Source organism: Abramis brama, assembly GCF_963993115.1.
Source record: "Abramis brama genome assembly, chromosome: 19".
Taxonomy (NCBI): Eukaryota; Metazoa; Chordata; class Actinopteri; order Cypriniformes; family Leuciscidae; genus Abramis; species Abramis brama.
The window spans coordinates 24,885,815-24,904,029 of record NC_139981.1 but is presented as its reverse complement, the minus strand read 5'-3'; the positions used below and the strand labels follow the sequence as shown (position 1 = coordinate 24,904,029).

Here is an 18,215-nt window from a genome sequence, read left to right as displayed (position 1 = left end):
GAGGGGGTGGTCTTGCGTGAGTCTGTTATTTGTGGTGGCTGGGCACTAGCTGTGGCGTTCATCACTCAGAGTGCATGAGAGTTGTGAGCTTGATCTGTGTTATCTGTGTTCCAGCCCCAAGGCCTTGAACTAGTCCTTTCTCCAGCCCCTCCACACCTCTGCTCTGCTCCAGATGTCTGTTGCACACACAAGGGCTCCTAACACACTTATGATACCATACAGGCACTTACACACAAACAATGTTCTAGAGCTTCCCAAATTCAATTAAATAAATGTTTAACACTGTTAAAGCAATAAAGTCACTATGATATCAGGACACTTGTAACACTGATATTTATCTCAAAAAAAAAAAAAAAAAAAAGAAAAAAAAAAGCAGCTTAGCAAAATCTTTTATCATTATAAAAAAAACAGTGAATCAGTTAAAATATCGAAAATATTTAAAAACTTTACTCAAAATAGGATCATCTGATTTTATGATAAAGCAAGGTTAGTTTAGGTTTTAAAAGCTTAATGACATTTAATCATAACATTTTTTTTACTTGGAAAACTTGAAGACAAAAATGCTTAAATGAAAAAGTGAATGCGTATTCTAGGCCTGCACGATTAATCACAATAAAACTGAAACCATGTTATGGCTTAGTGCGATTAGCAAATCATAAAGGCTATGATTTAATTAAATATATATGTGCGCTGCATGTTTCAGATTAAAGTACAAAACTCTTTTCTTACACATGAGCAGCTCATTATCTGCCGGTGTTTGCAGGGTCTCCGAGTGGCTCAGTTCAAAATAAATCCCGGCGGTTTTAAATCAAAATAAATAAAATTAAGAAATTAAATATTAGCACTGTAATTTTACAGTTGCAATGCAAAATAAAATTATAATTATTATATAATTATATATAGTGTATTCAATGTGAAAGGAGGAAAATATATTATTACTTTTCTACTTGGTTTCACCATATTGCATTTTTTTTATTATTTTTTTACGGTATTAAAGTTTTTTTTCTTTAATCAAATGAAACCAACGTGAATACAAAAAGTATATTTATAGTAACACAAGAACATGCATTTCAAAGTAGATTTTCCATTTTCTTTACTGAAACACTTAAATATCAGTAACCCAACACATATTTGTAAAGTCTCACATGTAATATTAAGTCCATAAAGTGTTGGGAAATTGCTATACTTAGTTACAGTAATGCACTTCTTACCAGTGTCTTATATACACTTCCTAGTGTATGATGTATATCCATGTCAATTAATTGCACATATTATTTTGATTCCTTAACAAGGAACTGAACAAAACAAAACAAAACAAAACAAAACAAAATGTATATTATCAATATTCATTTAATATTAATAATCATTAAACTAAACATTTAATAACAGCTCTTATACGTTCCATTTAGATTCCATTTAGAAAACAGGCCACAACAGCTCAGTTCACATGTAAGCCAAAAAAAATGAAGCAAGTTTCAACTAAAACAAACACCTTCTCACTAGTTTAAATACCCACAAAAGCACAGAGAATTAAAAATAGAGATACAACTCTGTGCTAAAACAAAAAGGCGGCAAAACCCCAATCACATGGGAGTATGAGAGTGGCGGACAGAATATTCCTAGCATAAACACTGGTGAGAATAATGTCACAGAGGGGGAACTGGTGAGAGTCCAAGGCTTTTGTTCACCAAACGAAAAGCAGCCAGCAACAGCTGTGCACATTCACACACCTGTACATCATGTGACTATTACCTAATGTGCTGAGCTCATCAGTTCCAAATGAAGTTCTCTTCCACTGGATCTTCATCATATCAGTTAATAAAGATATTTGTCCTCAAGGAGAATAAGTATTTTGTCGGCGCCGTTTCTGCAGCAAATGCATTTGCAGCGTTTTGGCCGCTAAAGTGGCGCTAACCACAGACTTCTCCAATTTATCAGACAAATGTATCAAAGTGCAGTAGCAGTATCACTTGGACGTGGCTGTGTACAAGAGGTAAAAACGATATAAATACTGTTCGTTTTCTCACACAAACCGCTCGTTTCGTGTCTTAGGCCATCAATGTGTACTTACGATGGGGAATTGTTTAATTTGGACGATGGGGAATTGTTTTAATTTGGACTCTGTGCATGATCTTTGAGACAGTAACCATAGACCTGCATTAAATGACTGACAGACAAGAACGGTTTGACCTAAAAATATCAAAATTGAAACTACTGCGGAAAAAAAGACACCTACATCTTGGATGCCCTTGAGGTAAGCTAAAACATACCAAAATTTTATTTCAAAGTGAACTATCCCTTTAACCCCGGATTATCATTGTTCTAAACCCCGCTTTTATCCTCGGGTAAAGGAGCGTTTCACACTTGTAATTTAGAAGTGGGGTTAGCACCAATGAAGGCAGCTCACTGGGGTTTGGAACAGAGCCTATATGTAATTGTATCATTTCACCTGAAAACGCAGAGGAAACTGCAAAATGCAAATCAACGAGTTCTAAATGAGATCTCAAATGGTGTCGGTCATGTGTGTAACACGCAGAGTCAGGAGCTGTGTTATCAAAAGCAGCAGTGGGAGCAAGACTTATCCACCCTTATTTTGAGCCAAAACAAACACCATCCTGCTATTGTTTCTTTCATCCGAATAGATCTATTGCTCCCCAACTGGAGGAACACAATGTTCTGTGACACACAAAAGGGAGTGGGAATGATTACTCTTGCCTCTGGGATCATGACTAAGACATATCCCTCACTCTGTGTGTCTCTCTGTGTGTCTCTCTCTGTGTGTGTGTGTGTGTGTGTGTGTATGTTTGGATTCCACTACAGGTACTTGCAGAATATGTTCCAATAATATTTTTCCGACTTTGTCTAAATAATGAAAAAAATGTGTGAACGGACACAGCAATGACAGTTTGTATCATTACAAATGATAAGAGAAGAAAAAATGTGGAGTCAGAGGAAAAAATCTATTACAGGAAAGGATGGACTGAGTTGAAGGATGGGATGATATGCAAAGGAAGCAGCCTGTGACACCAGAGGGTTTAGAAATAGTCAGCTGAATCAAACCAATATTTTATTTTCAGTACAGCTCTTGTCCAGCATTGCATTTAAAAAAGTGATCGAAATGTCTACACTTACCTGATGATTAAGGGCATAAAGGGAGCTAAACCCAGAGGAGATGATGAACCATCCATTGGAGACGGGTAGAGACGACCCAAAACCAACAACAACAAGAAAAGACTGGGGTGCAGTTTCACCTGCCCTGAATCACTGAAGAAAAAAAAAAAAGAGAAGTGCATTACATTCACTTACTTTTCTAAAATACTTGACTAGTGTAACTTGTTACTTACTAACTTATTTACAAGTCTAAAGTCATGCGTAAATAATGTGTAAATGTAAATGTTTCTGACTACCTTAACTGACAAGTTAACTTCCAACTTTACTAACGCAACCAACAAAGGCATTCACTTGCTGACGCAGACTCGGTCTCACGCACCCACCGCTAGCCTAGCTTAGCACAAAGACTGGAGGTAAACAGCTCCAGCTAGCATACTGCTCCCAATAAGTGACAAAATAACGCCAACATTTTCCTATTTACATGTTGTGATTTGTATAGTCACAGTGTGTACAAATAACAAGGTCACATGAGACACATCCATCTTCTAACCGTATACATACTGGGAACTATATTCTCAGAAGGCGAAGCACTGCTACTTGGGCGGAGTGAAGTTTCCCAACTTATTTAACTAGTATAACTTGCTTAAAGGGGTCATGAACTGCATTTTTTTTAAATATAATTTTCTCTGAGGACCACTTATAATGTTATAAAGATTTTTTCATCAAAAACATTCGTAGAAGTAATTAGAAAGCCATTTTTTATCCTGTTTTGACCCTCTTTCGAATACTCCATTTTCATAGGAATGTCACATCCAAGACTTGGAAGTAAACGCCCACTGCTATGATTGGGTAACAGTTTTGTATATTAAAATTATTTTCAACGTCACCTCCATTTCATGTGTGGGGTTGTTTTAAAACCTCCCAATGTTGAAAAATATCTTGTTACATATTTGAAACATTTGCCAACAATATGAAACATTTATGCATATTACATATGCTTTATAAGTCTTAGTTGTGGCAAATAAAGTTTAAGTACTTCAAGTAATTACCACAGTTATAATTGACAAAGAATGACTTACGTTTTTTTTTTTGTGTAAACAGAATTATGATTGAATGTACCATTGTTTGTCCCACTGTCATTCTTCAATTACACATCAGGAAACAATGCCATATATAAAAATTGTCTGTGTTATTGTTCCCATTATTTATTTGTTGTCTTGGATGGAGTTAAACTGGAGTCCATGAACTTTATTTGAGTGTATAAGCTTGGTTTCATATGTAAAAATAAATAAAAAAATCAGGGTTTTTTTTTTTTTTTTTGAGGGGGCAATGTTTATATATGGCATTTTTTCCTGGTGTGTAATTGTTCCCAACATTGTATTTAATCATTATTTACTGTTCCATATGGACTTAAACTGGAGTCTATGGAGTAATTATTTGATTGTTTAACTATGATCACAATCACCTGAAGACCTGCAGCGTGCTTTCTATTATTAAGAATAAGTGAAATTGTCACACTGACGAAGGCAAAGAGCCAAAACGTTTGTATAATCTTTTTCTCCTGTTTGTAATAAAAGTATTTTTAGAGTGCAGACTCAGTGTTTTTTGCATTTTTGAATTCTTCCTTATAAATACAGTAAGCAGAGCCTTGGATAAAACTAACTCTATATTGCGAATCATATCATTTACATCAACTATCCATATTGTTGCCTTTTTTATATTGCGATATCTTGATATAATGATGTATCGTTAAACCCTTACCTCTTATATGTCAAAAGATCATGGAAAATTTGATACTAACTTTAAATTTTTCCACCTTTGTTGCCATTGGCTTGGCTTGTTTAGTTGGGGACATTAAATGTAACATTTAATTTAATATTCAACAATAATATTGATCTGCCTGCATTGACACTATTATACAAGAACTGAACTGAGTTGGACGATGACATCACGGTTTACTCAAGAGTGGCTCTATACAGTATCTCACAAAAGTGAGTACACCCCTCACATTTCAGCAAACATTTTAGTATATCTTCTCAAGGGACAATACTATAGAAATGAAACTTGAATATATCTTAGAGTAGTCAATGTGCTGCTTGCATAGCGGAATATATTTGCTGTCCTCTGAAAATAACTCAACATACAGCCATTATTGTCAAAATAGCTGGCAACAAAAGTGAGTACACCCTAAGTGGACATGTCAAAACTTTGTCCAAAGTGTCAATGATTTGTATGAGCACCATTGTTATCTAGCATTGCCTTAATCCTCCTGGCCATGGAGTTCACCAGAGCTGCACAGGTTGTTGCTGGGATAGAATGTCACAGTACATGTTGGAATCCATGTTTTCCTCAATGAAGCGCAGCAGCACTCATGCAGCCCCAGACTATGATGCTACCACCACCATGCTTGACTGTAGGTAAGACACAATTTTCTTGGTATTCCTTACAAGGGCGACGCCACACATGCTGGACACCATCGGAGCCAAACAAGTTTATCTTAGTCTCATCAGACCACAGGACATGGTTCCAGTAGTTCATGCTCTTGGACAGGTTGCTTTCAGCAAACTGTTTGCGAGCTTTCTTGTGAGCGAGCTTCAGAAGAGGCTTATGGCGTTATTTTCCTGTCAAATGTTGAGAGCGCATTATTGTAGTGCGAAAGTACATTAATATAATGCGCGAGCGTGAATCTCTCTACTGGGCGCGCGCTCTCAGATACATGCTGCTCTTGTAAGAATTTTCTCTGGGCTCCTCAGAGAATATGCCTGCACTTAAAACGTGTTCAGTGCAATCGCGAATCTCTCCTCTTCGCTTAAAGTAAGCGTGTATGTGCTTAGACTGTGTCCCGTGCGTTCGCTAAGTACTCTTCTCTTCAATTTCTTTTTTTTTTTTCTTTTTTTTTTTTTTTTTTATTAATGCCAAGGTATCAAAAATATAACTTGCATAGCAAAAATGTACAAATTACATACAACGGAACAAAGAAAGCAAAGCAGCATATACATATAGCCTGTACATATGCTCATAAAAAATAAAATAAAAAACAGAACAGAAAGCTGTAATTAAATAAATTAAAAAGTTGAAACAAGTTTATTGTCTTAAGAGCTTTAAGATTCTTAGATAACGAAATGCTTTGGATGTACTGTTGGACCTCTCTTCTAAAAACAATGAATAAGGGATTCTGCTGAGTGAATTTACTACAGTGAATGTGAAATTTTGCAAGGAACAATAATAGATTAATAATAAAATACCTAAAATTTAGCTTTTTGTATATTATAGAAAAACCAAACAGTACATCCTTAAAAAGCAAAGAGAAATCCGGAAGCACATTGCGCTTAATACAATTAGAAAATTCAACCCAAAATAACTGTGTGTGAGGACAATACCAGAAGATATGAAGAGCAGTTTCATCAGGGGCACCACAAAAAGAACAACTTGTGTTTATATCTGATTTAAACCTTTTCAAAAGCTACATTTAATGAGTAGGCTATTTTATTATTAATCTATTATTGTTCCTTGCAAAATTTCACATTCACCGTAGTAAATTCACTCAGCAGAATCCCTTATTTATTGTTTTTAGAAGAGAGGTCCAACAATACATCCAAAGCATTTCGTTATCTAAGAATCTTAAAGCTCTTAAGATAATAAACTTGTTTCAACTTTTTAATTTATTTCATTAAAGCTTTCTGTTCTGTTCTGTTTTTTTTTTTTTAAATTTATGAGCATATGTACAGGCTATATATATATATATATATATGCTGCTTTGCTTTCTTTATTCCGTTGTATGTAATTTGTACATTTTTGCTATGCAAGTTATATTTTTGATACCTTGGCATTAATAAAAAATAAATAAATAAAAAGAAATTGAAGAGAAGAGAAGAGTACTTACTTAGGCATGCGCGAACGCACGGGACACAGTCTAAGCACATACACGCTTACTTTAAGCGAAGAGGAGAGATTCGCGATTACACTGAACACGTTTTAAGTGCAGGCATGTTCTCTGAGCGAGCCCAGAGATAATTCTTACAAGAGCAGCGTGTATCTGAGAGCGCGCGCCCAGTTCCCGCGCGCGAGCAGAGAGATTCGCACTCGGCACATTATATTCAGCGCGCGAGCAGAGAGATTCGCGCTCTTGCGCATTATATTCCGCGCGCGAGCAGAGAGATTCGCGCTCTATGGCAAGCCATAGTGTTCACAAACGCCTGGTCGGGCGTCTGATTGCACACTGACACGTCAAAAGCGTGCGTTTCGACCGCGCGCTTTGGGGTCACCGAAAACGCGCGTTTTTGACGCGCGTTTATAATAACAAAAATGGGCGTTGAAAACGTGTGTTTTTATGGAACGCCAAAAGGGTCAAATTTCGCCACTAACGAAACGCCTTTCATTCTCAAAACGCCGGTGTTTACGGCGTTTAAGACGAAAAGACGCTGCAAAGTACGGCGTTCTGTGGTACAAACGCCGCAAATTACGGCGTTTGCAAAGCAAAATCGCCGTCATTATCGCTGTTTTTTTGATCCAGTCAACAACGCCGTTTCTGACACCGCAGGCCATCCACAATGCGCCGTAATTTGCGGCGCTTCTGTCTGACAAAGACGGCGTAAAAAGCGGCGTTTTGTATAATATTATAATCAGCCCCTCCCTTTTCTTCAAAGTTCAGCCCATCTAATGAAGCAAATGGAAAGACATATGTAGTAGATTGTCGATCTAAATGATAGGGTTCTGTTTTTCTAACATTGTTAGGACTAGTGTTTGGACTTTTATCGTGTCATATTTTATATTTCTTCATTAGGCGCGTGCATCCCCCTTTTTCCTTTATCATATGTGGGCTGATTTTAGCCTCTGTTTACATTCATGTCTGTGAAATACATTAGAAGTACATCATCTATGGCATGTTAAATGGTGGTAGTCTAGTCTATGAACAGTAGCTAAACCCCCCTAAGCCCACAGAAATGGTTAGACCCAAGCCTTCAGCAGCCAATGACACTGACCCGTTCAAACTGATTTTAACTCGTATTTCACGCGTCCTTTTCGCCTGGTTGGAAACTTCACACACGTTTGTACTGCCTGTTTGGGTTAACTGTTTACACGTCAAAAGCGTGCGTTTTGTCCTAGTCAAAACACACGTTTTCAACGCCCATTTTTGTTATTATAAACGCGCGTCAAAAACAGTGTGCAATCAGACGCCTGACCAGGCGTTTATGAATACTTTGGCTTGCCATAGCGCTCGCGCATTATATTCCGCGCGCGAGCAGAGAGATTCGCGCTCGCGCATTATATTCCGCGCGCGAGCAGAGAGATTCGCGCTCGTGCATTATATTAATGTACTTTCGCGCTACAATAATGCGCTCTCGACATTTGACAGGAAAATAACGCCACAGAGGCTTCCTTCTGGGACGACGGCCATGCAATCCGACTTGTTGCAGTGTGTGGCGTATGGTCTGAGCACTGACAAACTGACCTGGCGCTTCTGCAACATCTAAAGCAATGCTGGCAGCACTCATGCGTCTGTTTTTTGAAGCCAGCTTCTGCACCTGACGCACAGCACAAGGACTCAACTTCTTTGATTGACCCTTGCGAGGCCTGTTACGAGTGGGACCCGTCTTGGAAAACCTCTGTATGACCCTGGCCTGTACTGTAACTCAGTTTCAGGGTGTTACCAATATTCTTATAGCCTAGGTCAACTTTGTGGAGAGCAACAATTCAAATTCTCAAATCCTTAGAGAGTTATTTGCCATGAGGTGTCATGTTGAACATCCAGTGGTCAGTATGAGAGAATTGTACTGACAAAAACATAAAAATTATGAATAGGACATGTGGCTTTGCATGGTTAAACGACGTACTGCTATTATCACTTAGGGTGTACTCACTTTTGTTGCCAGCTATTTTGACAATAATGTATGTAGGCTATGTTGAGTTATTTTCAAAGGACAGTAAATCTATACTGCTATAAAGCAGCACATTGAGTACTCTAATATATATCCAAGTTTCATTTCTATAGTATTGTCCCTTGAGAAGATATACTAAAATGTTTGTTGAAATGTGAGGGGGTGTACTGTACTCACTTTCGTGAGATACTGTATATATATATATATATATATATATATATATATATATATATATATATATATATATATATATATATATATATATGAACTAAATTAATAACTTTTTTTAAAACAAAATCACTGAACTTAAGCTGGACTGTGACGCTATTTTCTTCTGGAAACAAACTTTTTTGCATTTTTTTCCTGTTATCTCTGTAAAGCTGCTTTGAAACAATCTGTATTGTAAATAGCGCTATATAAATAAATGTGACTTGACTTGACTAACATAACTTTCGCAACATAACTAACTCAACTAACCTAAATAACTTACCTGTATGTTATAACTGAACTTGACTTGACTAACTGAACTTACTAATGTCAACAGGGCTATGATAGAGGTAATATCAGCTGAGGGGTGACCAGCCACCACACACATTTAGCTACAAACACACAGTTAAACATGACAAGATGAACACATACACATCGCCACTATTACAAAACCTCCATTTCCTTTCTCTTTTACTACATTTCTACACGTGAAATGTGCTTTTCTGTCAGCCCAGTGGAAACTCAAGACTTTTGCCAGAGTAAACACGAAAAAACTGACAGAAAAACACGCGAATATAAATTACTCATATCTTTCTATTACTCTGAAAGGGCCAAAATCTGTTCTGTTCTCTATAGGCCGTGAGCTTTCCACGGCACAGCTGCCAGCTGTGGATATGCTTGTCATTATTACATCAAACATGGCCAAACTCACCACCAAGGGGTCCCAGGAGCCCGTAGACCCTGGGCCAGAGTGCAGGAAATGCTATTTTGCTAATCAGGGCCTGGGTAATGCATTTAGAGTCTGATTTCAGTCAAACACAATGTGGGAGAGTCAAGAACTTGAGATCATCCCTAAGCCCAGAGAGATTGAAGTGTTAAACTTCATCCACATTCATGAAAAAAGCTGAAAGGGGAGTGCGAGAAAGAACCAATGAAATACAATAAATCAGAGGAATGGAAAAAGACGCTAAAATGAGCGAAAAAGTGCAGCCAGGGTGAAGAGGTGATAAGACTGGAAGAAAATGTGAAATTAGCAAAGAGAGTTAGTTGGAGTTCAGTCTTGGCTTCATTTGCCCCAGTCTTTTCATCTCATTTCATATCTGGTGCATGTCCAATCCAACCCTCTCGACACTCATTTCCCATGTTAAACGTTTAAAATTGTTATAAACCTCTCAAGCTGAGACAAATCATTCATCACGATTTCGTCCGTGCTCATGAAATCTTTATATCGCAAACCGGATTACAAATTGCAAGGAGGTCGATGACCCGTATTCCAGAAATCCCACAGCCTGCTTTCCAGATAAAAGAAACGTTCTGGATTGAACTTCAATAGGAAAAACTTCTCAATCACATTAAATGACATACTCCCCCCTAGATATCCCATGATGCTCCCTTCGTATTTGGTAAAGGTGGGTGGCGCAAGGATGCTGATGATTTTTAAACCTCTTTCGCACTTCTCTCTACCTTTATTTATATGAGAAATGATTTATTGGCGGTATAAAATACGAGCGTTGCGGAGTCCGACTGGCTTGGCAAGCGGGATGCGAAGACTAGGCCGTGGGAAAGAGTCAGACCACTCTTAGCTAAAAGGAGAGAACGCCAGACTGAAAACGCATTAAAATAATTTGATACATATTAAGATAATATTGGCTCAAGGGCTTCTTGCACAATGCGAGTGCTATTTGGAAGAATAGCTCATCAGTCTGTGGAGAAATTAAATGAGGGAGATAAGAGACTAACATGTTCTCACAGTGTAGAGTGCAGTCTGGATCCAACATGGCTGATACTCCCACATGCGGTTTACTTATCTGAGGCATCTCAGCTAGGAATCTGTCCGTCAGTGTGGTCAAGAATGCTTAATAGGTCTAAAGAGACTTGATGAGGCACTTAAACGTTCTTAAATAAGGGCCTCAGAGAAATTAAAGAAGGGTGAGAAGAACTGCACCCATTTAGCGAACGCTGGGATCATTCAACTCTTTAACAACATCCGACACAAATCGCACACACATTGCAGGGTCTTTTGATGGGACATTCTCACCTGTTCACAGAGGCTGCAGCTTCCTGTAGCTGACTAAGAAGGAAAGGATAGAGGGCAGGAAAACGAGTGAAAAACTCTCGGCCGGTCATCCTGTTAAGAGAGGAGAGAGAGATTGAAGTGACAGTATGTGTAGTATTACACAATCAGATGAGAAATGACAATTGAATGTAATTGCAAGCGAGACTTTTAATTTGACAGTGCAGATGCACAGAAGCCCCCTTTCTCAGTCTTCATTAGTTTACTGTGTTCAACAGTTCTGTCGAATAATTAAAAGGCAAATGCTATGACACTTTTTTCACATACTGTCGGCATTCAACAAATACACATTTTAAACAAGGCTTTGAATATCTCATAAACATTTAATGGCACAAACTTTGAGCTGTTAGATCTTGTGTCCATAGCTTGCATAAATGCGAGGAGTTTAGCTCTCAATTGAGACGTGTGAGCAATCAACTTTAAGTCCTTGGTCAAATTTACTGACGTTCTCTGACTTATCAGAGACGAAATCCAGTCATTTCCACAGGAATCCATGCGATTTTCAGAATTTCACAGTGGGTGAAAGATTTTGTTCGACACATGTGCAGTACAATTGCTTTTTTATACGCTACCAGATGTCAGAGGGCAGCACTGAGTCATGTCATTTACAAGACATTCACTTGGAAGGATAGAAGAAGAAAAGTAGCGGATCCAGTGATGCCAACTTGGCAATTTTGTTACAAGATTTAGCAACTTTTCAGACTACACCAGCAACTTTTTCTTTCAAAAAGCACTTAGCAACAAATTTAGCTATTTTTTATTATTTATTTGCCGACTTTTATCAACTCTTGAATAGTTGCTAACTCAAATGCTAAAATGCATACATTTTATGCTAATATGCACACGTGACCTACAGCGTCAGCTACATCGCTTCACCACCATTCACCACTCTTCTTTGTGGACTCATGGGATAGTAAAGTGTCCATCGAATACACACTGCATAATCTCACCAGAAGTAGTAGGTTATCCGTGTACTTTTGCATACTATATAGTTTTGGATGCAGCGATTGTGTATTCTACGTAATGATGCGGTTTTATGTCATTATGTAATGAGGTCATCACACAATGACACCAAAACCTCATTTAGCAACAAATCAATCTGCCTCTAGCAACTTCTCCTGAAAATGAGTTGGCATGCAAAGTTTAGAACAAGAACTAAAACAAAAATGATGAAGATTATGCAGGTATTATATCGCTCTTTACACACTCTTCTTTGACTACTGCCACCAAGTGTACTTTTCTGTCTCAAAATTCACCTTCCGCATTCACCTTCCACATGCGCTGTTGTACGCACAACATCCATGTGGTCATAAAAATTGGGCTACAATTAATTTGTCATCGGGAGGGTCCGCGGACGTCCGCAGATCCAGTGCTTAATTTGTAAATAATTGCTGGATCAAAAACAGCAATTAAAAAGGTGCTGTGACCAACATTAACCATACAAATTAAGTATGACACAACTGTAAGAGCATCATTCACAAGTTTCTGCACGGCCCTAGTCTCAGCCTCAGACGTCATGCTCACGGACCGCTGGCTGAACGTCTGATTCATATGGCACACTTAACTGGAAACACTTCAGGATTTTCGTTTCAAAGTCGTCATCTGATTGGTTGAATCCTACAGGATGTCCGGGACAGCGTGTCATTTTCTTTAACGGTCCGCCTGGAAACACACCGCTGTGACGCCAAACCCCCTCGTGGAAGAAGATAGCCGTTGTGTTTACAACTGTGACAATGAGCGCTTACCAGGATCAACTAAACGCTGGATTTTCAAAAGTATGTGAAGTTTGTGGCTCCATTGTTGCAGTAAACTTGCACAACGTTCTTGAATGAATAATTTATTAGATGCACACCGGCCTGTTATTGTAGGGACTTTATATTTTCACGCTCCAAAACATGATGCGGAAACAAAACGAACTGTGATTGGTTGCGTTACAAGTCAGTCAAACGTCCTCTTGGGCGGTCCTTGGCCAATGAAAGCTGCGACAGAGTCATCAGTCTGAAGGTCTGGCTATGTTCACACTGGCGCTACGTTTTCAATGAATTCCTATGGAAGTTAAGCCTCACCCTCACGCACGAGCAAGAAGCTCAACTTCTGAATGAACTGAAAATGCTTGCTCACTTCGCACAGTCACAGTGTAATGCACTTGCTTAAGCCGGATCGTTTAAAAACAATGCTGGAACGCAAAAATCTAAAATCCAACATTTTTTGGAACAGGATCCGACTAAAATTAAAACACTGCGCAGACCCTTGAGATGACAAAAATTACATCACGTTGACAGTGCGTGGACAGCAGAAGTATAATTTTGGGCTTTAGGCCTCTGTTTCAAAACCTTGCTGTTTAGTTCCCACAGAGATTAATAATCATACCCTAGTACATAGAGTAATAGTAGAAAAACACAGCACACCCATATATTGGGTTAAAAAAAAAGTATTTTCAGATTTTTATATTATGTTTCTGGAGTTTAGCTTACAAAGTTTGCAAAGTTTTTGCATCAAAAAAGTTCAAATACATGAACAAATTATTCTCCATCCCCATTTACACAAACACTTCATTTTAAGGGTAAGGGTGCTCCGGTTAGGATTTTGGAGCTGATCACTGATAATACGAATGGTGTTTCCTGAAAAAATGAAATCGTTACACAACTTTCTCAACTATTCACTTAAGACAAAACCGACCGTTTATGTGTATACTAGTCAAGACGGTAATTTTGTACATACATTTGTGTGTACTTGACCATTTAAGGGTAATTCGGTGCTCACGAGCTGTCTGTGAGGTGGCCTTATGTGTGTGTCAGAGCTGCCAACTCTCACGCATTCACCGTGAGACTCACGCAATTGACACTTTTCACACGCTCTCACGCCACACATCCATTTTCTCACGCACAGAAAAATCGCGGAGACCAATAGACTAGACAGAGCAGGTTACTTATTATATTAAAAAAAGCTCTCAGATTCTGTCACTTTTATTACGAAATTCAAACAATAAATACCGTTTTGGCACTTGTAAATGTGACGCGACAGATCCCTAGCGGCACGTGAACCGATCATCTCTAGCTAATAGTAAATAAACACGAATGAACATTTGAAAGATACAGTACAACTTACCGAAATGTATATTCCTCATACATAATATCGATCAATCAGTGTTTTTCAACTGCGGAAAGGGTCAATAAAACAGCTGGAGAACAATTATGTCACATAACATTTACCTCAGGAAAGCCATTTGATGACCATATATATATATAGGCTATAGCACTGGCTAGAAAAAAAAAGAGCTATAGAGAGTATTTTGCTAAATATGTGTACTACTATATTACATATTTATTATATTTTTACTTATATCATTAAATAAAGTTGTTATTATAATAAAAAAAAAAACGCATTATAAGTTATTTTTGACCTTAAATAATACTGCCAGCTGATAGGGCTCTCTGTATGTTTACAGCATTAGGTGAGTTGTTTTTTTCTTGAGAAAAATGAATGCCTATCTTGTGTAGCCTACCTAATATTTATCCAAATGAGTCAATATTAAATCAAATCACAATAATTGAATTGAAATAATAAAAAACGTATGCTTACCAGAATTTGTACCATGTAAACATTGTAACATGTTGTCACTAAACCTAATAAAATTCAGTTTAGTTAATAAATGTTTTGACAATCACAATACACTTATTGTGATGCAATAATTTTTTTTTACATCCCCCCAATCCCCCCCCCCCAGCTATGGTGTGTGCATAAGCACTCCTAGAGCGCGAGAGCTGAGTGGTTTAAACACTGGCAAGACTTGCAAATTGCAATGCAAATTATAAACTTTGGTGACGATGCGACACTGCCTCGATTGTGCAAGTGACAATTCCTGTGTCAACTGTGCAGCATGCAGCTCGCTTATAGTGCAGACGCGATGTGCTGATGGGAAGCCATTTGTGCATTTTAAGAGGGAAACAGAGAGCGCACAGTGATTCACTCATGCTGTTTGTGAATTACGTCTCACAGAAAGTTTTCAAATTACATGCAAGTTATTTCATAAAGAAATATGAATTGTACCTCACCTTCAGCATTATAATTATTTTTACCTGTGCCGGGCAGAGACTGAGACGGCGCTGCATGTCATGTCATAGCTCTCACGGAAGGCGACCATCTTTATGCTTCATCAGCATGAGATCGGTTTATATGCCAATAACGATCGGTAGCCGATCAATCGGAGCACCACTACTCGAGGGCCTTTACCTCTTTCAGAAATGCAAGTAAAAACCCACAGCATGTGATGTTTTAATGCTGTAATAGAGCCGTATATAAGTTTGAGTCTGATTAAAATTAACCAATGCAAACACAACGATTGCCTCTGACAACAAAATACTTGGCACTGCAGTAGCTTTCAAAACAAGAGATTTAGAAAACCCATATGAGACGAACAAATGAAAACGTTCTTGTTTAACCGCTCAGGCACATAATTAAAAAAATACTTCAGCCATGCATTTCTAATAGTTTGATCTTTTGGAGGTGTATGCATTATTTGGATATGTAGTTTGTCCACATATAGGGACAAAACAATGTTGAACGGTCTAACTCGACATTTATATCACTCTGAGCCTTGTGATTGACAGACAGACATGAGAGGTTAAGAACACGCCTCCATTTACATATGTTCATAGTGCATTACGGGATCAATTTTCTGCCAATTCTGACAAAGTTGGGTATTTCCTTTTGGAACAGCCTTGGTGTCAGGAGTGTGCTGCCTACGTAGGCAGAAATCTAGATTTTGGAAAAGAGCCTAAGTGACATGGAGAGGAGAGAGAGACTGCAACCTTTAAAGCTCTGGTTAGCAAACCACTTCCTAAAGTCTGAGCTCTTTACAGCTCTATAAAGCTCTCATTAGCTCTGCCTCTGATGGAGCACTGCACACGGCTCACAGTCCCTGTTTGTTTATTCCTTAGAAAGCGCAGTGGCTAGGAATCTCACTCGAGACAAATGCATATGTGTTAAGAGAGGGCAAGACAGACAGCGAAAGTGTATGCGTGTGTGACACACATAAACGTATCTTTATTTAGCTAAGCCTCAGTGTTTAGGATAGGCCTTCCAATAAAAAGTTTTTTTTTTTTTTTTTTACTTCTTATTCATGTAACTGAAACAGTCCCATACAGGGCTAACTTTAGCTCAAGAGCCAATTTTTCAAACACAGTTGTGACTTCGGCTATGTCAAATCCACACACACAAACACACCACATCCTGTTTCAACCACTAATGCACATAGTCTGGTCTGAACTTAGGCCAGGGCGCTGTCATGGTAACAAGGTGGGTCATCAACGTCGGTCACAAGGCCACATGCTGCATGCTAGCGACACACACACACTAATGAGCTCTGATGTGGGCAAATGTGGTTACAGTTAAGCTCAACACAACCCTGCATTTTTTTTCAGTATGGATTAGTATCTTCCTGACAAAACACTTCCAAGATGTCTATAAATGCAGCCTGTCAAGCTTAAACCATCTTTAACCGCTTTTTGTTCGTCATTACTTAAATTCACAAATGTATGTAAACTGATAAGTTAGCAGATTATGTGTAATGTACTTGAGTGTGTTGCATAGGGTCATACAATACAGTATTCCTTAAAAGCTAATTTGTTTACTGTATGTAATGTACGTTCAGAACATCATGAAAACAGGAAACAAACCTTTTCTTTTTTTTCTATTGTGTACTAGCTGACTGACTAAGAACAAACAAACATCTCTGATCATAATCTGATGGGGTTTTTTTTGGTTTTGTGAAAGTACTGAAACAAGTTACTAAAACATGTAAATGTTTAAAGAGTCGAAACAAAATTACGTAGGCGAGATGGTGATGATATCAGAGGCTAGCAACTTTGTTGGTCTAGTTTACAAGCTAGCACACAACTGAAGTCATTACTTTTCAAAATAGTTTTTTTTTTTTTTTTAAATAATGGTTTGAAGACTTTCATTTTGTTTCATTTCAATGTTTAACTAAGATGTGTATCATTCAATTTTAAAACTGTGAATTGACTCCTTTGATCTAGTCCAAATAGACCAATGGAAACATTACTCTGTGTGCCTTGTTTTGACCAAAATCATTATTATAATGATAAGAAGTGGAACAATTAAAGTTTTTTTTTGTTGTTTTTTTAGTTAGGCGAAACATAAAAGCTAATATAAAACATATGTTTAAACAGCACTTCAATCCAAGAAAAAGACACAAACACAACTTATATTAATGTATGCTACTAAAATTCTGATTTGATGAATTAAAAACTGTACAACTATTTGTGATTTATGATTTGAGCATTTAGGAGTCTGATTTCTTGTATAAGTTTATTTGTACATGATTAAGTTTAAAAGGTCACAGTAACTTTTTACCTCCCTATGTCTATTTTCAAAATGGAATGAGTTTTTACTTACTGTGCAGTTCACTGCCTACTATTTTTTTAAGAAATGAACCTGAAAAGTTTATGCAATGCTAAACATCTCAAACAGCAGTGAAAACAATATAGCATGACCTCATTATGATGTGTTGCTTAATATGTTATGTAAAAACATTATGCATGTTTCCGTGCGGTTATTATTTGATCAAAATGCCAAAGGTGAGTCAATGCAGATGTTAAAAACGTACGTCTGATATTACATGAAAAGTCAAGTCGAAGGCATTGCACTATGAGATGCAGTGTTGCACACATTGTATTCTGATGTATAAAGTAGTTGTGTTCCAAATCACACTACTGTTCAAATGTTTGGTGTCTGTCATATATGTTTTTTGTTTTTTTTTGCTCAAACTTTTGAATGGTAGTGTAGTGTAAGTAGTTTACACTGTGCACTTACACGTAACAATGCTCTCTGCCATCTAGTATATGACATTTAGAAAAGTATTTCCTTTTAAATAGAACAATTTACTTTTTTTAAGTATTGGCCATTTTTCTTTAAAGAAGCAA

General features: G+C 37.7%; 1 protein-coding gene across 4 annotated transcripts in view; it reads right to left on the bottom strand.

Moving 5' to 3' along the window:
* The window catches only part of thada (THADA armadillo repeat containing), a 112,935-nt gene that overhangs the window by 51,583 nt on the left and 43,137 nt on the right, over nt 1–18,215 (bottom strand). For all 4 annotated transcript variants that reach the window (XM_084093712.1, XM_084093713.1, XM_084093714.1 and 1 more), the window contains 2 exons: nt 11,236–11,325; nt 3,133–3,264 (listed from right to left, as the gene is read on the bottom strand). In XM_084093712.1, the coding sequence (XP_083949838.1) occupies nt 3,133–3,264; nt 11,236–11,325 (222 nt within the window). The remainder of the gene's footprint in view (nt 1–3,132; nt 3,265–11,235; nt 11,326–18,215) is intronic.